Genomic DNA, 19,305 nt, shown 5'->3' on the forward strand with positions numbered 1-19,305 from the left:
GATATTAAAGATAGAAGGATGGTAGGAGTTGAGGCCTAAATGCGATTACTGTCACTAGAGAGGTAGTGCTTGATCGACTAGCGGGACTGATGGTGGACAAGTCCCCAGGACCGGATGGAATGCATCCCAGGATTCTGAAGGAAATGGCAGAGGTGATCGGGGACGCTTTAGTGATTATTTCTGGGGAAGTGCCGGAAGATTGGAAAATGGCTAATGTTACGCTGCTGTTTAAGAAAGGTAGCAGGCAAAAGGCAGGAAATTATAGGCCGGTTAGTTTAACGTCTGTTGTTGGAAAAATGCTGGAATCCGTCATCAAAGAAGAAATAGCGAGGCACCTAGAGAAGAATTGTTTGATAGAGCAGACGCAGCACGGATTCATTAAGGGGAAGTTGTGTTTGACGAATTTATTGGAATTCTATGAGGATGTGACTAGTGCGGTAGACAGAGGGGAACTGGTGGATGTGGTGTTTCTCGATTTTCAGAAGGCGTTTGATAAGGTGCCGCACAAAAGGTTGCTTCAGAAGGTTAGGGGGCATGGAGTTGGGGGTAAGGTGTTAGCGTGGATAGAGGATTGGCTGTCTAATAGGAGGCAGAGAGTTGGTATCAATGGGTGCTATTCTGATTGGCAGTTCGTAACTAGTGGAGTGCCACAGGGATCGGTGCTGGGGCCTCAGCTATTTACTATTTATATAGATGATCTGGAGGAGGGGGCTGAGTGTAGGGTGTTGAAATTTGCTGATGACACAATGATGAGTGGAAAAGCAAATTGTGCGGAGGGTGTGGAAAGTCTGCAGAGGGATCTAGATAGGCTGAGTGAGTGGGCGAGGACCTGGCAGATGGAGTACAATGTTAGCAAGTGTGAGGTTATCCACTTTAGCAGGAATAATAGTAGGAGGGATTACTATTTAAAGGGCGAAAAGCTGCAGCATGCTACGGTGCAGAGGGACCTGGGGGTCCTTGTGCATGAGTTGCAAAAACCCAGTCTGCAGGTGATCAAGAAGGTGAATGGAATGCTGGCCTTTATAGCGAGGGGGATAGAATATAAAAGCAGGGAGGTCTTGCTGCAACTGTACAGGGCACTGGTGAGGCCGCAGCTGGAGTACTGTGTGCAGTTTTGGTCGCCGCACTTGCGCAAGGATAGATTGGCCTTGGAGGGAGTGCAGAGGAGGTTCACTAGGCTGATACCGGAGATGAGGGGGTTGGACTATGAAGAGAGACTGAATAGACTAGGTCTGTACTCGTTGGAGTTTAGAAGGATGAGGGGGGATCTTATAGAGACGTATAAGATAATGAAGGGGATGGATAGGGTAGAGGTAGAGAGATTCTTCCCGCTCAGAAAGGATAGCAGGACTAGAGGGCACAGCCTCAAGATAAGGGGGGTGCAGTTTAGAATGGAGTTGAGGAGGAACTTCTTCACTCAAAGGGTGGTGAATCTCTGGAATTCTCTGCCCGTTGAAGTGGTGGAGGCTACCTCGCTAAATATATTTAAGTGACGGGTAGATAGGTTTTTGGTAGGCAAGGGAATTAAGGGTTATGGGGAGAAAGCGGGAAAGTGGAACTGATCCACTTCAGATCAGCCATGATCTTATTGAATGGCGGGGCAGGCTCGAAGGGCTAGATGGCCTACTCCTGCTCCTACTACTTATGTTCTCCTGCTCGTATCTTCTATGTTTCTATGTAACTAGCTGCTGTGTTAATGCAGCTTGTACTGGGGCAGCAACTAGAGTATTTATTGATGCAACTACAATACCGAGTGCACCTGCTACACTCTGCATGTGGGAGGTAGAAGGCTAGAGGGAGGTTGAGGAAAGTTTTTTTCACTCGGAGGAACTCACTCCCTGAGGGTGGCTGAGTCAGAACCTGTTATATTTAGATATTCACTTGCACTGCCATCACCTCCAGGGTTATGGACCAAATACTGGAAGATGGGATTAGTGTAATCTGATCTTTGTTCAACAATGGGCTGAATGGCCTCCATTCTGTGCTGTGAATGTAGACAGAAAGCTACCTCACTATGAATCACCACAATCTCTAAAATTCCACAAACCCGTGTCAGCTTTTAACTATTTGGATTTTTCTGTGTCTTTGCTGAACTCTTTTCTTTGTCTGAATTAGATTTTTTTTTCCTTCAGATTATTTCGGGAAAGAGAGAAGCTCACATCATTCTTAGAGACTCAGCGGGAAACAGTTACCTCCAGGTAAGTACCTGCTGAGATCGTTTCACGTATTTAAACACAGCGGCTTCTAACCAAGAACAAATTCGCCTGTCCTTCTTTCTCTGCACAGAATCAACAGCTTCATGTGGTCCCTATTAACTCTCACTGGGACTACTCAGCCCCCTGCATTTCCCAGCACCCTTTGGGTGCTGCTCTCACTGAAATTATCCGTTTACTTGAGTTCAGTTACTCCCAGAACAAAATGGTGTTTGCAGAAATATAGCTGCTGTTCTTGGTCAGGTTCAGCAATGGCTGACTGCCTCTGTCCTGGCTATATCTCCGCACGGAGGTTTCACTGTCCTTTCTCCAGAATTAATATCACGTGAGCGGTCAGTTATATCCAGACAGCTAGTGTCATTGTAACCCAGCATTTCTTTGGGTGTTTTGTCTCCTCCTTCAGTGAGTAGGCACTCTGAATGAATGGAGATTCTGTACATCTCTTGTAGTCACAATTTAAACTCACTTTGATCCAGAAGGTGCTGTAAATACAAAGGAGACAGGATGGAGAAGCCTGGAGACTGGGAAAGAGTTGCCCGTTAAGTTATGTGGATTCCATTCCTAACGCATTTCTTTGTTTCCTCCCTCTCTCTCAATGTAGAACTTATACGCTCCTGATCCTGATCCAGAAATGAAGATTGAGAAATACGAGCGCACGTTTGAAGATAATGAGGAACTTGGTTTGAACGACATGAACACGGAGGATTATAAAGAGCAGAAATTGGATAAATAGAGAATGGAAACAAAGCACAGGCTGGAGTCAGGAAGGGGATAGCTGGGGTGAAATATTTAAATAGTTATTCCTCAAAAGAAATGAGATTCCAATAAAAAGGGAGCAATGAAGTATTTGTCGTGGGATGTGATGTGGGTCTGAATACATTCCACCCAGGGACAGCTCCTGAATATTGGAATGCCATTTGGTGCAAAGTGAAAGGAACAATTGCTGGGATTACTCCACCTTTATTCTTCTGTCCCCACCACTGCCCAAGCTGGGACCGAAAGTTCTTCCAGCCTTTGATCAGGTCCTTCCTGATCAGTCTGAGATGAGGGAAACAGCAGGTGAGAGCCAGTTGCCTCTATCTAATGCAGCTCATCTTGCGTCTTGGTGTAACTTTTGTTATTTATTTGTCCAGACTGCAGCTAAGAAATAGAAGCCATATCACACTCACTCGGATTGTACAGTTAGGGATGAAGCTTGGACTGACTAAGCTACAAGCAGTAAATCAGGAAACGGTATTGTAGCTGTTACGTGCAGTCCTGAATGTTTGAGAGGGGATAAAGGTTGTGATTTGCATGATGCTTGAATGGAGCGTGATACTGTACAATATGAGAAGCTTCTTTTATTTGCACTGGAGTCAGATGGATTAATTCTTTAGGGTGTTGGGACATTGTAGCCTGAACAATATTGTACATCTACCAGCCTGTTGGTAAATTCCATTCGCAGAATTGGACTTTGGATCCTCAGAATCCCTGGTCCTGTTTCACAATCCTAATCTTGGATAACATTGTGAACCTTTCAATCATTTAACTTGTATTATTTTGATAAGCCCAAAGACATTGTAGAAGTTAGTATTATCACAAGTTATTTGCTGATTGCTACATAGACAAAGTGACTAAGTGTTTGTGTCGGCAGAATTATAATCTATGTACTGAGCACAGATCCTGTAGCTTGCTATTGTGTTGAAAGCAGAAGGGAACTCTGCATTTCAATAAAAGTTTAGTACTGTGAAACCTCAAATAAAGGTGAGAACATTCTGGAAATTCTCAAGTCAGGCAGCAACTGTAAAACTTTACCAAAAGTTCATCAAAGTGAAGCTCTCTCCACAAATCTGACCATTTCCAGCATGTGCCTTTGTTTGAAATTTCCTTTATCGGACTTGAAGCAACTGTGATGTTCAGATGCGATATATTTAATAAATATATCGATCTTCTTTGTAACTTGCAGTTGTCTTTTTTCACAAGCTGGTAAATTTCATATGAACTCTTTCCCAAACTGATCCAGACCTGTGTGTTTACTCAGGAACAAAGGCCAAGGTAAAGCAAACACATCACTGTCAAAATCACCAATGGCAGGTATGGTGTAAACCTGTGGAACATTGACTTATGACCACGGAGGGGATGTCAAAACACCATCCACATATTTCCACTCTTGGATCAAAACAGGCTGCCTCCAATGGGGACTAGAGCTTTGCTTTTTTTCTCGATTTTTTTTCACGGTGTTGAAGAATTCCGAAATTTCTCCAGCTTTCATTCATGATGGTTCTCTGGCTCATGTCCAGCTATCTTCAGCTGCTTCATCAGTGCCTTTTCTCCATCATGACGCCAGCAGTGGAGATGGTCACTGCACGATGTTCACCATTCGTAACTCCTCGGATACTCAGGCAGTCTGTCCAAATGTAGCAAGATGGAACATTATTTAGGCTTGAGCTGATAAGTTGCCAGTAACATTTGCTCAGAGTATCAGGCAATGACTATCTCCAACAAGGGAGAATTCAACCATCTCCCAATGATGTTCAATGGCATTGCTATCCCCAAATCCCCCACTATGAACAACCTGGGGTTACCATTGACCAGAAAATGAATTGAACTAGCCACATAACTGTGGCTATGTGACTACGTCAGAGGCTGAAGATTCTGTGTGAGTAACTCCTGACTCCCCACCACCTACAAGGCACAAATCAGGAGTGTGATGAGGTACTCTCCACTTACCTGGATGAGTGCAGCTCCAGCAACACTCCAGGAAAAAGTAGGCTGCTTGATTTGCACTCCATCTACGACCTTCATAATTCACTCCTACCATCAAGGCACAGTGTCAGCAGTATACACCATCTACAGGATGCAGTGCAGCAACTCACCAAGGCTCCATCAACAGCACCTGGGAACATCATCACCTGGAGGTTCCACTCCAAATCATTCACCATTCTGACATGTAAATATATCACCGTTCCTTCACTGCCAATGGGTCAAAATCCTGAAACTCCCAGGAATGGGCGATGTACTTAAACCGCAGAGATTGCAACAATTCGAGAAGGCAGCATGTCATTGTTTCGAAGACAACTCGGGATGGGCAATAATTGCTAGCTGAGCCAACAATGCCCACATCCCACAAACAAATAATTTAAATATCATAAAGTGTGTTCCCTCTCGTGAAAGTTGAGGGTTCTAGTTCTTAAGAACATAAGAAATAGGAGCAGGAGTAGGCCATCTAGCCCCTCGAGCCTGCCCCGCCATTCAATAAGATCATGGCTGATCTGTCGTGGCTCAGTTCCACTTTCCCGCCCTCTCCCCATAACCCTTAATCCCCTTGCCTATCAAAAACCTATCAACCCGCGTCTTAAAAATATTGAGCGAGGCAGCCTCCACCACTTCAACGGGCAGAGAATTCCAGAGATTCACCACCCTTTGAGTGAAGAAGTTCCTCCTCAACTCCGTTCTAAACCGCCCCCCCTTTATCTTGAGGCTGTGGCCCCTAGTCCTACTGTCCTTTCTGAGCGGGAAGAGTCTCTCCACCTCTATCCTATCCATCCCATTCATCATCTTATATGTCTCAATGAGATCTCCCCTCATTCTTCTAAACTCTTAACGAGTACAAGCCTAGTTTATTCTTCACCTGTACCTTTTGCACAAAAATGAAGGCTGATGCTCCGGTGTAATACTGAGGGTGTGCTGCACTGTTGAACATGCTGTCTTTTTGAATGTAATGTTAAATTAAGGCCCATCTGCCTCCTCCAATCCCACTATGGCACTATTTCACCAGAATCTGATTGCAAGTTGGCAGCCATTGGAGATGCGGTTGTGAAAGGTACTATAAAAATTCAAGCCTTGTTTTAACTGAAGGATATATCACAGCAGCTTATAACTAGGACAGGAACTGGAAGCTGTTTAGCTTTGGGAAAAACCTGCTGATTTTGATTGCACGTAGCTCTCCACAAGCTTTGTAATCTAATTTAACAGGTGCTCCCTTCTACCTTACTGACTGTTGGCCTCCTTGCTTGATGCTGGTGGAGGACAAAGTACATGCTAGGTGATAAATTAATAAATTGTGCTGATATAGAATGCTGCTGCTGATATGTGTAACATGTCAGAAATGCCTAGTTTGGGCCTGTTGATCTGTCCAAAGTTTATCCTGCTTTGGTTGATACAAATATGAATTAGAAGGAGGCCATTCGGCCTGCTTGAGCTTGTTCTGCCATTCAATAAGATCATGGCTGATCTGACTGTGACCTTGACTCCACATTTCCACATACCCCTGATTACCTTTCACTCTCTCTGTGATGATGAATCTATTTCGCTCTGCCTTAAAAATATTCAAAGACTCTACTTCTGCTGCCTTTTGAGGATGAGTTCCAGAGAGACAGTCCTCAGAGAGCAAAACAAATCCATCTCACCTCTCTTAAATGGTTAAAAATGGTTATTTTTAAACAATGTCTCCTAGTACTAGATTCTCCACAAGAGAAAACATCCTCTCCATGTCCATCCTGTAAAAATCCCTCAGGATTGCCTCTTACTCTTCTAAACTCCTGTGAATACAAACCTCACCTGTCCAACCTATCCTCGTAGGACAAACCTCCCCAATCCAGTTTATAGTTTCAGCAAACTTTCCCCGAACACATTTACATCCTTCCTTAAATAATGAGACCAATATATAGTATTCCAGATGTGGTCTCGCCAATGAAGCTATCAGACTTGAATGGACCTACTGCGCATTAAGTTGATCTTTCTCTACACCCTAGCTATGACTATAACACTACATTCTGCGCTCCTCTATGAACGGTATGCTTTGTACAGTGTGCAAGAAACCATACTTTTCACTGTATACTAATACATGTGACAATCAAATGAAATCTCCATACTTTTATCTTTATTCAACTCCCCTCACAATGAATGATAACATTCTAGTAGCTTGCCTCATTACCTGCAGTACCTGTGTACTAGCCTTTTGTGATTCATGCACTAGGACACCCAGATCCCTCTGCACCTCAGGTCTCCAATCTCTGACCATTTAGATGAGCTTTTTCATTCTTCCTGCCAAAATAGATAATTTCTCACATTATACTTCATTTTGTCAGTCACTTATCTGTCTAGATCCCTTTGTAGCCTCCATATTTTTTTTTTGCTCATTTGTGAGAAATGGGTGTTGCTGGTTGGTCAGAATTTATTGTCCATTCCTAGTTGCTCTTGGAGGGTAGTTGAGAGTCATCCATATTGCTGTGGCTCTGGAGTCATGTGTAGGCCAGACCAGGAGCAAGGACAGCAGATTTCCTTCCCTAAAGGACATTAATGGATGAGACAGGTCCATTGACAATTGACAATGGTTTCATGTTTACTCTTCATTTCTTACAATCCTATCTTTTTGTCATCAGCAAATTAAGCAACTATAACTTTGGTCCCTTGATGATTTATATAAATTGTAAAAAATTGAAACCCCAGCACTAACTCCTATCACTCAAGACATTATGCCAACCACAAAAATGTCCTGTTTATGGCAAATGTCTATTTTCAGTTGGCTAGCCAATCTTAAATCCATGCCAACATTAGCCTTTAGCAATAACCTTTGATGCAATAAATTTTCCAATGTCTTCTGGAAATCTAATTACAGTACATCCACCGGTTCCCCTTCATCTACAGCACATAGTAGCAGTAGAAAGGTGCATTTCTGAATGGAGGGCTGTGACCAGTGGTGTTCCTCAGGGATCAGTGCTGGGACCTTTGCTGTTTGTAATCTATATAAATGATTTGGAGGAAGATGTAACTGGTTTGGTTAGTAAGTTTGCAGACGACACAAAGGTTGATGGAGTTGCGGATGGAGCGCTGAGGATCATCAGAGGATACAGCAGGATACAGATCGGCTGGAAACTTGGGCGGAGAGATGGCAAATGGAGTTTAATCCGGACAAATGTGAGGTAATGCATTTTGAAAGCTCTAATAGATATACAGTAAGTGGCAGAACCCAATAGGCAGAGGGATCTGGGTGTACAGTTACACAGGTCACAAAGTAGCAATGCAGGTGGAGAACGTAGTTCAAGAAGGCATATGGCATGCTTACCTTCGTTGACTGGGGTACTGAGCTTAAAAATTGGCAAGTCGTGTTGCAGCTTTATAGAACCTTATTTAGGCCACACTTGGAATATAGTGTCCAATTCTGGTCGCCACACTACCAGAAGGATGTGGAGGCTTTGGAGAGGGTACAGAAAAGATTTACCAGGATGTTGCCAGGTATGGAGGACATTAGCTATGAGGAGAGGTTGGAAAAACTTGGCTTGTTCTCACTGGAACGATGGAGGTTGAGGGGCGACCTGATAGAAGTCTACAAGATTATGAGAGGCATGGACAGAGTGGATAGTCAGAAGCTTTTTCCCAGGGTGGAAGAATCAATTACTAGGGGCACAGGTCTAAGGTGCGAGGGGCAAGGTTTAAAGGAGATATACATGGAAGTTTTTTACACACAGGGTGGTGGATGCCTGGAACTCGCTGCAGGAGGAGATAGTGGAAGCAGGTACGATAGTGAGTTTTGAGGGGCGTCTTGAGAAGTGGATGAATAGGATGGGAATAGAGGGATATGGTTCCCGGAAGGGTTTTAGTTCAGACAGGCAGCATGGTCAGTGCAGGATTGGAGGCCCTGTGCTGTAATTTTCTTTGTTCTTTTGTTACTTAAAAGAACTCCAACTAAATTGGTTAAAAATGATTTCCCTTTCACAAAATCATATTGACCCTGCCTAAATTTCTTCAATTTTTCCAAGTGTCTAGCTGTAACATTATTAATAATAGCTACTATTAACATGACGCACTTCAGGAACTCACCAAGGTTCCTTGGGCAGCACCTTCCACCACTGTGTAGAAGGACCTGGGAACACCACCACCTGCAAGTTCCCCTCCGAGTCACTCCCCATCCTGATTTGGAAATACATCTTTTTCTGAATGGAGGTCAGTCACCAGTGGAGTGCCCCAGGGATCTGTTCTAGGACCCTTGCTGTTTGTCATTTTCATAAATGACCTGGATGAGGAAGTGGAGGGATGGGTAAGTAAGTTCGCTGATGACACGAAGGTCGGTGGTGTTGTGGATGGTCTGGAAGGATGGCAAAAGTTGCAGCAGGACATAAATAGGATGCAGGACTGGGCGGAGAAGTGGCAGATGGACTTCAATGCGGATAAATGCGTAGTCGTCCATTTTGGCAGAACCAACGGGATGAACGAGTACACTATCAAGGGCAGGAGTCTTAGTAGTGTTGAAGAGCAGAAGGATCTTGGGGTCCGGGTCCACAGGACTCTTAAATCGGCCTCGCAGGTGGAAGAGGTGGTCAAGAAGGCATATGGTGTACTGGCCTTCATTAATCGAGGGATTGAGTTTAGGAGTTGGGAGGTAATGCTGCAACTTTATAAGACCCTAGTCAGGTCTCATTTGGAGTACTGTGCGCAGTTCTGGTCGCCTCACTATAGGAAGGACGTAGAAGCTATTGAAAGGGTACAGAGGAGATTTACAAGGATGTTGCCTGGACTGGGAGGCATGCCTTATGAAGTTAGGTTGAGGGAGCTGGGTCTCTTTTCCCTGGAGAGACGAAGGTTGAGAGGCGACCTGATAGAGGTTTATAAAATGTTGAGAGGGATAGGGTGGATTCTCAGAGGCTATTTCCCCGGGTTGAAATGGTCGCTACGAGAGGACACAGATTTAAGGTGCGGGGAGGAAAGTACAGAAGTGATGTTAGGGGTAAGTTTTTCACTCAGAGGGTGGTGAGTGAATGGAATCGGCTGCCGTCAGTGGTGGTGGAGGCGAACTCGCTGGGGTCTTTTAAAAGACTTCTGGATGAGTATATGGGATCTAATGGGATTGGGGGTTATAGATAGGTGTTGATGTGATCGGCGCAACTCGTGGGCCGAAGGGCCTGTTTGTGCTGTAGTGTTCTATGTTCTATCACCGTTCCTTCACTGTCACTGGGTCAAAATCCTGGAATTCCCTCCCTGACAGCACTGTGCTTATAGCAAAACCACATCAACTGCAGCCATTCAGGAAGGCAACTCATCACCACTTTATCAAGGGGCAATAAATATTGTCCTTGGCAGTGATGCCACATCTATAAATTAATTTTAATAACAGTTTAGTTTCTAGTTATTATTGGAAATGCCCTCATTCTTGTGCCTTTTGTGAGGCCGAGTTCTCTGGATGTGGAATGTTAAGGCGCTACCCTCACCCCGGGCACCACTGGCTGGCACATAACCCTGGGGGGAATCATCACAAACACTCTCAGTCCTTACTGGACAAACATCCTGTTTGAATGGATCAGGAATTTCGGCTGAGATTTCTGTTCTAATTCCGGGAGAGTCCGGGAGAGTTGGCAAGTGCACCATGACGGCCACCTCCCGCAGCAAAATGGCGGCAACTGGGCGGAGCCGCTGGCGTGAGGGGCGGGGCCAGGGCTGTTACCCGGGAGAAGAGGTGGGCGAGGCCAGGGCCGTTACCCGGGAGACGGAGTGGGGGGGAGCCAAGGCGGTTACCCGGGAGACGGGGTGGGCGGGGGTCAGAGCGGTTACCCGGGAGACGGGGTGGGAGGAGTCAGAGCTGTTACCCGGGAGACGGGGTGGGGGGTCAGGGTGGTGGTGGCTGGGATTGCAATGGCTGCTGTCAGCAAGGAGGAATATCTGAAGCGATATCTGAGCGGCTCGGAGCGAGAAACGGGTAGCAAGCGGCGCAGGAAGAAAGTGAAGGTTAAAGGCGGAGGGTGAGGCCCGTTTCGGGAACAGTGCAGGCAGGCAGCCTCACTGGCAAAGGCCGGGGCTGGGGCCTGTTGGGCGGGAATAGCAGTCTATCGCCCCCTCCCCCAGACTGACTCTAAACAACATTAAAGCGGCAGATTATCCGGTTACCAACTCAGTGCTGTTACTGGGATCTTGCTGTGCTCCATACTTACCCGGGGATGGGGAAACTAGGCCAGTCTCTGGTAAAGTAAGACACAATCGCATTAAAAGTTGCTAAATACTCAGCGGGGTTGGTAGGTTCATACAGGTGGGATGACGTTGAGAACGACGGGGAAGAAACTAGAAGCAGGAGGAGGCCATTCAGCCCTTCGAACCTGCTCCGCCATTCGTTTTGATCATAGCTGATCATCAGATTCATTATCCTGATTTCCCTCTTTTTAGTTTTGAAGTTACACAATGTTTTGGACTCAGCTACATTCTGTGGTAGTGAATTCCACACATTTACCAGCCTTTGGGTGAAGAAATTTCTCCTTGCCTCAGTTCCAAAAGGTTTACCCCTTATCTTCAAACTATGATCCCTAGTTCTGGGCTTTCCCACTATTGGGAACATTCTTTCTGGATCTATCCTGTCTAACCCTGTTAAAATTCTATAAGTTTCTATAAAATCCCCTCTCACTCTTCTAAACTCCAGTGAAGATAAGCCTAACTAACTTGGTCTCTCCTCATATGACAGACCTGCCTTCCCAGGAATTGGCCTGGTAAATCTTCACTGTACTCCTGCTATTGCAAGGACATCCTTTTTCAGATAAGGAACCAAAACTGCACGCACTACTCCAGGCATGGCCTCACCGCCACCCTATACAATTGCAGCAAAATATCCCTATCCCTATACTTAAATCCTCTCACTGTGAAGGCCAACATACTATTTGTCTTCTTTACCATTTATTTGTTGTATCTGCGTGCTTGCTTTCAGTGACACGGGGACTCCAATGTCTTGTTGATTTATACCCAATCAAATAATCTGTCTTCCTAGTACTGTTACCAGATTGAATAACCTCACATTTATCAATATTATATTGCATTTGCCATGCAGATGCCCACTCACTCAGCCTGTCCAAATCACGCTGAAATATCTCTATCCTCCTCACAGTTCACTCATCCACCCAACTTTGTATCATTTGCAAATTTGGAGATAATACATTCAGTTCCCTCTTCCAATTCATTCGTACATAATGTGAACAGTTGGGGTCCTGGCACAGATCCCTGTGTTATGTCATTAGTCACTGACTGCCAATCAGAAAAAGACCCATTTATGCTAGCTGTTTGCTTCCTATCTGCTAACCAGCTTTCTATCAATCTCAAGACATTACCTGCAATCCCATGTGCTTTAACCTTACATAGTAGTCTGTTATGTGAGACCTTGTTGAAAGCCTTCTGAATGTCTAAATAAATTACATCCACTAGTTCTCCCTGATCAACTCTACTAGTTACATCCTCAAAAAATTCCAAGATTCGTCAAGCATGATTTCCATTTTGTAAATCCACGCTGATTTTGTCTGATTATACCACTACCATCCAAATGCCAAGTTATGAAATCTTTAATAATAGACCATAAGACATAGGAGCAGAATTAAGCCACTCGGCTCATTGAGTCTGCTCTGCCATTCAGTATGGCTGATTATTTCTTCATCCCCAGTCTCCTACCTGCTCACCATAGCCCCTGATCCCCTTATTACTCAAGAACTTATCTATCTCTGTCTTAAAGACACTCAATGACCTGGGTTCCACAGCCTTCTGCAGCAAAGAGTTCACCACTCTCTGGCTGAAGAAATTCCTCCTCATCTCTGTTTTAAAGGATTGTCCCTTCAGCCTGAGGTTGTGCCCTCTGGTTCTAGTTTTTCCTACTAGTGGAAACATTCTCTCCATGTCCATTCTGTTCAGGCCTCGCGGTATCCTGTAAGCTTCAATAGGATCCCCCCTCATCCTTCTAAACTCTAATGAGTACTGACTGAGTCCTCAACTATTTTTCATATGACAAGCTCTTCCTTCCAGGAATCATTCTTGTGAACCTCTTCTGAACCCTTTCCAAGGCCACCTCTTCCCCAGTACCGATGTTATGCTCCCTGGTCATTGATGAACTTATAGAATATTTTGGGAGTTTCCCTATTTTTACCAGCCAGAGGTTTCTCATGGCCCCTCTTTGCTTTCCTAATTGCTTTCTGCAACTTCACCCTGCACTTTCTATACCTCACTAATGCCTCCGTTGATTGTACTCTTTGTACTTTTCCTTCTCATTGTACCCTGAATATCTCTGGTCATTCATGGTTCTTTGGGCTTTGTTATTCCTCCCTGTCATCCTAGAGGGAACATGCTGGGCTTGCACCTTCCCCATTTCCTTTTTGAATGCCCCCCCACTGTTCTTCTGTAGATTTTCCCGTTAGTAGCTGTTCCCAGTTTACCTTGGCCAGATCCTGTCTTATTTTACTAAATCCACTTACCCCAATCCAAAACTTTTTTTTGCAGCTTGTCTATTTCCTTGTCCATAACAAGCTGAAGTTGTACCATGTTGTGGTCATTATCACTAAAATGCTCCCTCACCACCTCAACAACCTGAGCAGTTTCATTCCCTAGAATCAGGTCCAGCACAGCTCCCTCCCTTGTTGAACTCTGCACATACTGATTTAAAAAGTTCTCCTGTTCACATTTCAAGAAATCTATTCCATCCAAACCCTTAATATTATGTGTATCCCGGTTAATGTTGGGAAAGTTGAAATCGCCTAATATAATAACCTATTTGTTATTGTTTTTACACACCTGCACAAATTGAGCACATCATCATCCACAATCCTCAATATCCCTCTGACTATCTGGGGATCTATAATAAACACCTAACAATGTGGCTGTCCCTCTTTTATTCCTAAGCTCGACCCACAAAGCTTCATTTGACGTCCCCCCCCCCCACTCCCCCTCAAGGTATCATCTCTCCTTCCTGCAGTAACTGACTCCTTAACTAATAATGCAATGTCTCTTCCTCTTTACCCGCTCCCCTGTCTCGCCTGAAGATTCTATATCCCAGAATGTTGAGTTGCCAATCATGTCCTTCCTTCTGTGATGCTCACTAGATCACACTTCCACATGTCAATTGTTGCCCTCAACTCATCTGTTTTACCTGCAATTCTCCTGGTGTTAAAGTAGAGACAATCCAGCCTGACCTCAGTCCTTTAAACCTAAGTTGAGAAAACTTAAACTACTTAAACTTCAAACTAAGCCAACAGAAATGAGTTTATAATCAGATTAGCCATGATCCCATTGAATGGCAAAGCTGGCTCAATTGGCCTATTACCAACTTTTACTTTAGTGTCCAACTCCTCCTATACTTATTGCAGAACCTCTTTCCTCCACAGCCCTGTCCCGACCCCTGGCACTGGGCAGGCAACACAACCACCTGAACTTTGGCTCTTCACTGCAGAGAGCAGTGCCAGTTCCCCTCACTGTACTGTCCCCTACCGCCATCACATTCCCTTTTGCTCCCTCACCTGAATGACTTCCTGTGCCACAGTCAGTTTATTCATCCAGCCTGCAGCCACCATTCATACAAATAAACTGAGAGAATCTGTGATCTTTTGGACAGTTGCAGATGCTGTACTCTGGGGTCCTTTGTCAGCTTTCCCATTTTGTCATTTAAACATTTCTTGTCCTCTATCTGCCCAGGTCAGAACTGACGTTGGGTTGAGCTTGTGAGCAGTTGAAAGCCTCTGTCTGTTTGTTATAATGTGGGTATGCCGGCGTTGGACTGGCGTAAACACAGTAAACAGTCTGACAACACCAGGTTTTAGTCCAACCAATTTATTTGATAATACTCACAAGCTTTCAAGGTTTCCCTCTTCGTCAGGTGAATGGAGAGTTCTGGCCTCAGACAGAGCATATAAAGCACAGACAGTTTCGAGATTACTGATTAGAATGCGAATCCTTACACCTAACCTGCTGTTCAAGACCTGAAGTGGCCGACAATGTGTGTGGAAGGAGCACTGACCACAGGTTAAAGAGATGTGTATTGTCTCCAGACAGTACAGTAAGTGAGGTTTTGCAAACCCAGGCAAGTCACGGGGGTTACAGATAGTGCGACATGAACCCAAGATCCCTGTTGAGACCGTCCTCATGTGTGCGGAACTTGGCTATCAGTCTCTGTATCAGTAATCATTACTATCTGTAACCCCAGTGACTTGCCTGGGTTTGCAAAACCTCACTTACTGTACTGTCTGGAGACAATACACATGTCTGTAACCTGTGATCAGTGCTCCTTCCACACACATTGTCGGCCACTTCAGGTCTTGAACAGCAGGTTAGGTGTAAGGATTTGCATTCTAATCAGTAATCTCTAAACTGTCTATGCTTTATATGCTCTGTCTGAGGCCAGAACTCTCCATTCACCTGACGAAGAGGGAAACCGCAAAAGCTTGTGAGTATCATCAAATAAATTGGTTGGACTAAAACCTGGTGTTGTCAGACTTTTTACTGTGTTTGTTATAATCCAGGATGCGGATTGTGGATGATGATGTGACCTGGAAGAGCCTGGCAAAGGAGAAGGAAGCAGTGTCAGTGGCAGCAGCAGAGTCTGAAGAGGAGGATGATGCCCCTGTGGTAAGTGCTAGCTGGATAAGTTGTTCCCCTGAGCGACTTGAGCTGGGCTTTTTCACAAGGTAACAAGGCAGTCACTAACACCACATAACAGTAACTAAAACTAATTCAATAATGACAAGTGTGTTCAGGTAAATTGACTGTGGCCCATAAAAAAACTTCTGTTAAAGGGTTGGGCAAGGCGAAGGCTCCACAGTCAACCTGAAACCCAATCCCGCTTTCTCAGTACAGCTCCAATAGCCCCATAAAAATAAATCGATATTTTCACTGGAGAGCCAAAGAGTCAATGGTGAGAAGAGAATTTCTGTAACAACTCGTTGGTCCACAGCACGGTATCGGAGGGGCCAGTGGAAGTTGCTTCAATAATAACTTTCCAGAGGAAATTGGGTAAATACAGGAAGTGGAAAACACAACCATGGGGAAAGAGCTGTGAGGCAACTTGTCTTTTAGAGACAGCACGTACAAAGGGCTGAATGCTTCTATCTGTGCTTCTAGAGAGGCCAGTGGGTGGCTGATGTGGGAAATGTTACAGTGTGTATAGGAGACCCTCTACTGAGATCGGGGCTGAGTTAGAAAGCTCTGCCCTCTGACAGTGATGGGGGACAGTGCAGAGGGAGCTTTACTCTGTATCTAACCCCGTGCTGTACCTGTCCTGGGAGTGTTTGATGGGGGACAGTGTAGAGGGAGCTTTACTCTGTATCTAACCCCGTGCTGTACCTGTCCTGGGAGTGTTTGATGGGGGGACAGTGTAGAGGGAGCTTTACTCTGTATCTAACCCCGTGCTGTACCTGTCCTGGGAGTGTTTGATGGGGGGGACAGTGTAGAGGGAGCTTTACTCTGTATCTAACCCCGTGCTGTACCTGACCTGGGAGTGTTTGATGGGGGGGACAGTGTAGAGGGAGCTTTACTCTGTATCTAACCCCGTGCTGTACCTGTCCTGGGAGTGTTTGATGGGGGGGACAGTGTAGAGGGAGCTTTACTCTGTATCTAACCCCGTGCTGTACCTGTCCTGGGAGTGTTTGATGGGGGACAGTGTAGAGGGAGCTTTACTCTGTATCTAACCCCATGCTGTACCTGTCCTGGGAGTGTTTGATGGGGGGGACAGTGTAGAGGGAGCTTTACTCTGTATCTAACCCTGTGCTGTACCTGCCCTGGGAGTGTTTGATGGGGACAGTGCAGAGGGAGGTTTAATCTGTATCTAACCCTGTGCTGTGCCTGTCCTGGGAGTGTTTGATGGGGACAGTGTAGAGGGAGGTTTAATCTGTATCTAACCCAGCATTGTACCTGTCCTGGGAGTTTTGACTGGGACAGTGAGAGAGCTTTGCTCTTCAAAGCTACCAGTAAATGCTGCAGGTGTGATTACTACATGATGAATGGCAATGGATGTTTAGGATGAAACTTGTACCTGGGTATTCATTGCTCCATTCAGTATCAGTGTACACCATTGCCACTAACCTTTCCCTTAAGTTTATATTGGTCCAGATCTCATGTAGATGCCAAGTGGCTTCTCTTAACGAAGGCTCTCCTTTATGAGCTGCTTTTTCTGTTCCCATTCCACATTGTCCACAATTATCTTGTCAGCTTTATACAAGACAGCTGCTAATGTGATTCCCTCTGGTTTGAATTTCACTCCCTTGGGAAGATTGCTCAAGTTTGTGAGCTTATAGACTAACAGCCCCCGACTTATTGCATTTCCCTCATCATCTTCATAGCCCTAGCTGAATGGGAGCTGTCCCCCTGCCTGTTACAGAATGAGCCATGTGATATTTTGCTAGGTTAGAGGTGCTATAGAAAGACAGGTTGTTGTTGTATTACAGTGTGTTGATCTCCAGCCTGTTGCTTTAGGTGGCAGAGTTCGTTGATGAACGGCCTGAAATTATCCAACAAATGGAAGAATTCCGGTTGAGCAGCAAGTGGAAGATTTTGGGAGGTAAACTGTGAAGTTGTGAAGCAATCTTTTTAAAACAAATCCAATTTCAGCCTCGCGGTGAAGTGGAATTAGCAGCTGTGGGGTTTAAATTTATTAATTTATGCCTTTATTGGATGGGGCGTAGAGTATAAAAGTTGGCATATGATGTTGCAGCTATATAGAACATTGGTTAGATCACATTTGGAATACTGCGTCCAGTTCAGTTCGCCGCACTACCAGAAGGACGTGGAGGCTTTAGAGAGAGTACAGAAAAGGCTTACCAGGATGTTGCCTGGTATGGAGGGTCTTGGCTATGAGGAGAGATTGAGTAAACTGGGATTGTTCTCCTGGAGGATGAGGGGTGACCTAATAGAGGTGTGTAAAATTACAAAGGGCATAGATAGGGTGAACAGTGGGAAACTTCTTTCCAGGTCGGAGGTGACGAACATGAGGAGTCACAAGTTCAAGGTGAGGGGGCCAAGGTTCAATACAGATGTCAGGGGGATGTATTTTACACAGAGGGTGGTGGGGGCCTGGAATGCACTGCCAAGGTGGTTGAGGCAGACACGCTGGGATCGTTTAAGACTTATCTAGATAGCCACATGAACAGACTGGGAATAGAGGGATACAAACGAATGGTCTAGTTGGGCACATGAGCGGCGCAGGCTTGGAGGGCCGAAGGGCCTGTTCCTGTGTTGTAGTGTCCTTTGTTCTTTGTAATTGGAGAATACCATTGGCCGAACCCCAGTGCTTGTTGTCCATCCCTCACTGCTTTGAGAAGGTAGTGGTGAGCTGCTGTAAGTAGTTTGAAATGTCCATCATCCCACCAGGCAGCTTCAGAAGGCAGTGCAGAGCCAGGCATGTTGGTGTGAAGCTGGAGTTATGCTGAAGCCCAGGTTGGATAAGAAACAGACTTTACTTCCTCAGAAATTGGGAGTTGGGCTTCTGCAATTCCATGGTCACTTTTTACTGATTTCAAATTCTCATCCACAGTGGTGGGTTTTGATGTTGTGTTTACTTGTCCAACCTCATAACCAGAGTTCCTCTGCCCTGTCGGCCGTGCTGATTGTGTCCATCGAATGTGGCATCACTGGATATGAATTGCCCATCGTTGTTCTGGAGATGCTGATGATCTGCCTCAGTCACGGTGCTGTAAGGGAGGGAATCCCAAGATTTTGTGCAACTATTGCTGCATCGCTGATCTGAATTTCCACCACTCGAGGAGTAATTGGCGCCTCCTGAGGAGAAGGGTTGATCTCTAGCTGTACTCCTCCTGGCAGGCTAGCTTTGTCAGCGCAGGTAGCTCATGTTGGCAGGAATATTAATCTTAAAGTGCACCGTAACACTGGTTACTGGATAGTAATTAGGAGAGGATACTGAGTTGTAGTATTAGTGTGACCAGCTAAAGCAGCACAACCTGGGATGTGCAGCTGGGAGACTTGATTGTGTGTGGCTCAGTAGCTAGTAGTAGTAATCACCTGTTTCAGCACTGGCTCCTTTTGCTCTGTATTGTTAAAGGGTTATGCTTTGATTGCAAGTTGGGAGACAAGTTGAACTCTGACTCAGTTAGCTGGGACCAGACTAGTAATTCCCACTAGAGAAATACACAGAAAGCACCCACAGTTAAACTTTCTCATCCTTTGATTAATTTTAAAACACAAGTAGGCTTCTTGTTTTTGACATCATTCTTACCTTTGTGACTTTTCTTTTATTTAGATGAAAAGGAAGAGGGCCAAGAGTCCTCTCTGTTTTCCCAGACACGCTCAGATGGGTAAGGGCTTTCTGACTGACTATACTCAGGCTCTGTTTGCAGAGTTGCTTTTTCATTTACTCCATTTCGTTTAGATAATGCCC

The 19,305-nt window shown here is 45.2% G+C and overlaps 2 protein-coding genes across 3 annotated transcripts in view; both read left to right on the top strand.

Annotated features, from left to right (window-relative positions):
- Positions 1 to 4,151, top strand: part of zpr1 (ZPR1 zinc finger) — a 28,501-nt gene extending 24,350 nt beyond the window's left edge. Inside the window, exons 13-14 of the mRNA XM_080183782.1 lie at positions 2,133 to 2,198; positions 2,815 to 4,151. Of these exons, the coding sequence (XP_080039908.1) occupies positions 2,133 to 2,198; positions 2,815 to 2,946 (198 nt within the window). The 3' untranslated portion in view covers positions 2,947 to 4,151. The remainder of the gene's footprint in view (positions 1 to 2,132; positions 2,199 to 2,814) is intronic.
- Positions 4,152 to 10,807: 6,656 nt separating this feature from the next.
- The window catches only part of bud13 (BUD13 homolog), a 29,653-nt gene continuing 21,155 nt past the window's right edge, over positions 10,808 to 19,305 (top strand). Inside the window, exons 1-4 of one of the 2 annotated variants that reach the window (XM_080183778.1) lie at positions 10,808 to 10,927; positions 15,440 to 15,545; positions 17,388 to 17,472; positions 19,168 to 19,222. In XM_080183778.1, coding sequence (XP_080039904.1) covers positions 10,821 to 10,927; positions 15,440 to 15,545; positions 17,388 to 17,472; positions 19,168 to 19,222 — 353 coding nt within the window. In that variant the 5' untranslated portion in view covers positions 10,808 to 10,820. Of the gene's footprint in view, positions 10,928 to 10,993; positions 11,152 to 15,439; positions 15,546 to 17,387; positions 17,473 to 19,167; positions 19,223 to 19,305 lie in introns of those variants that run through there. The other variant, XM_080183779.1, reaches the window with a different exon arrangement.

Source organism: Carcharhinus amblyrhynchos, unplaced genomic scaffold (genome assembly GCF_965287045.1).
Source record: "Carcharhinus amblyrhynchos unplaced genomic scaffold, sCarAmb.v2.hapA scaffold_413, whole genome shotgun sequence".
Classification (NCBI taxonomy): Eukaryota; Metazoa; Chordata; class Chondrichthyes; order Carcharhiniformes; family Carcharhinidae; genus Carcharhinus; species Carcharhinus amblyrhynchos.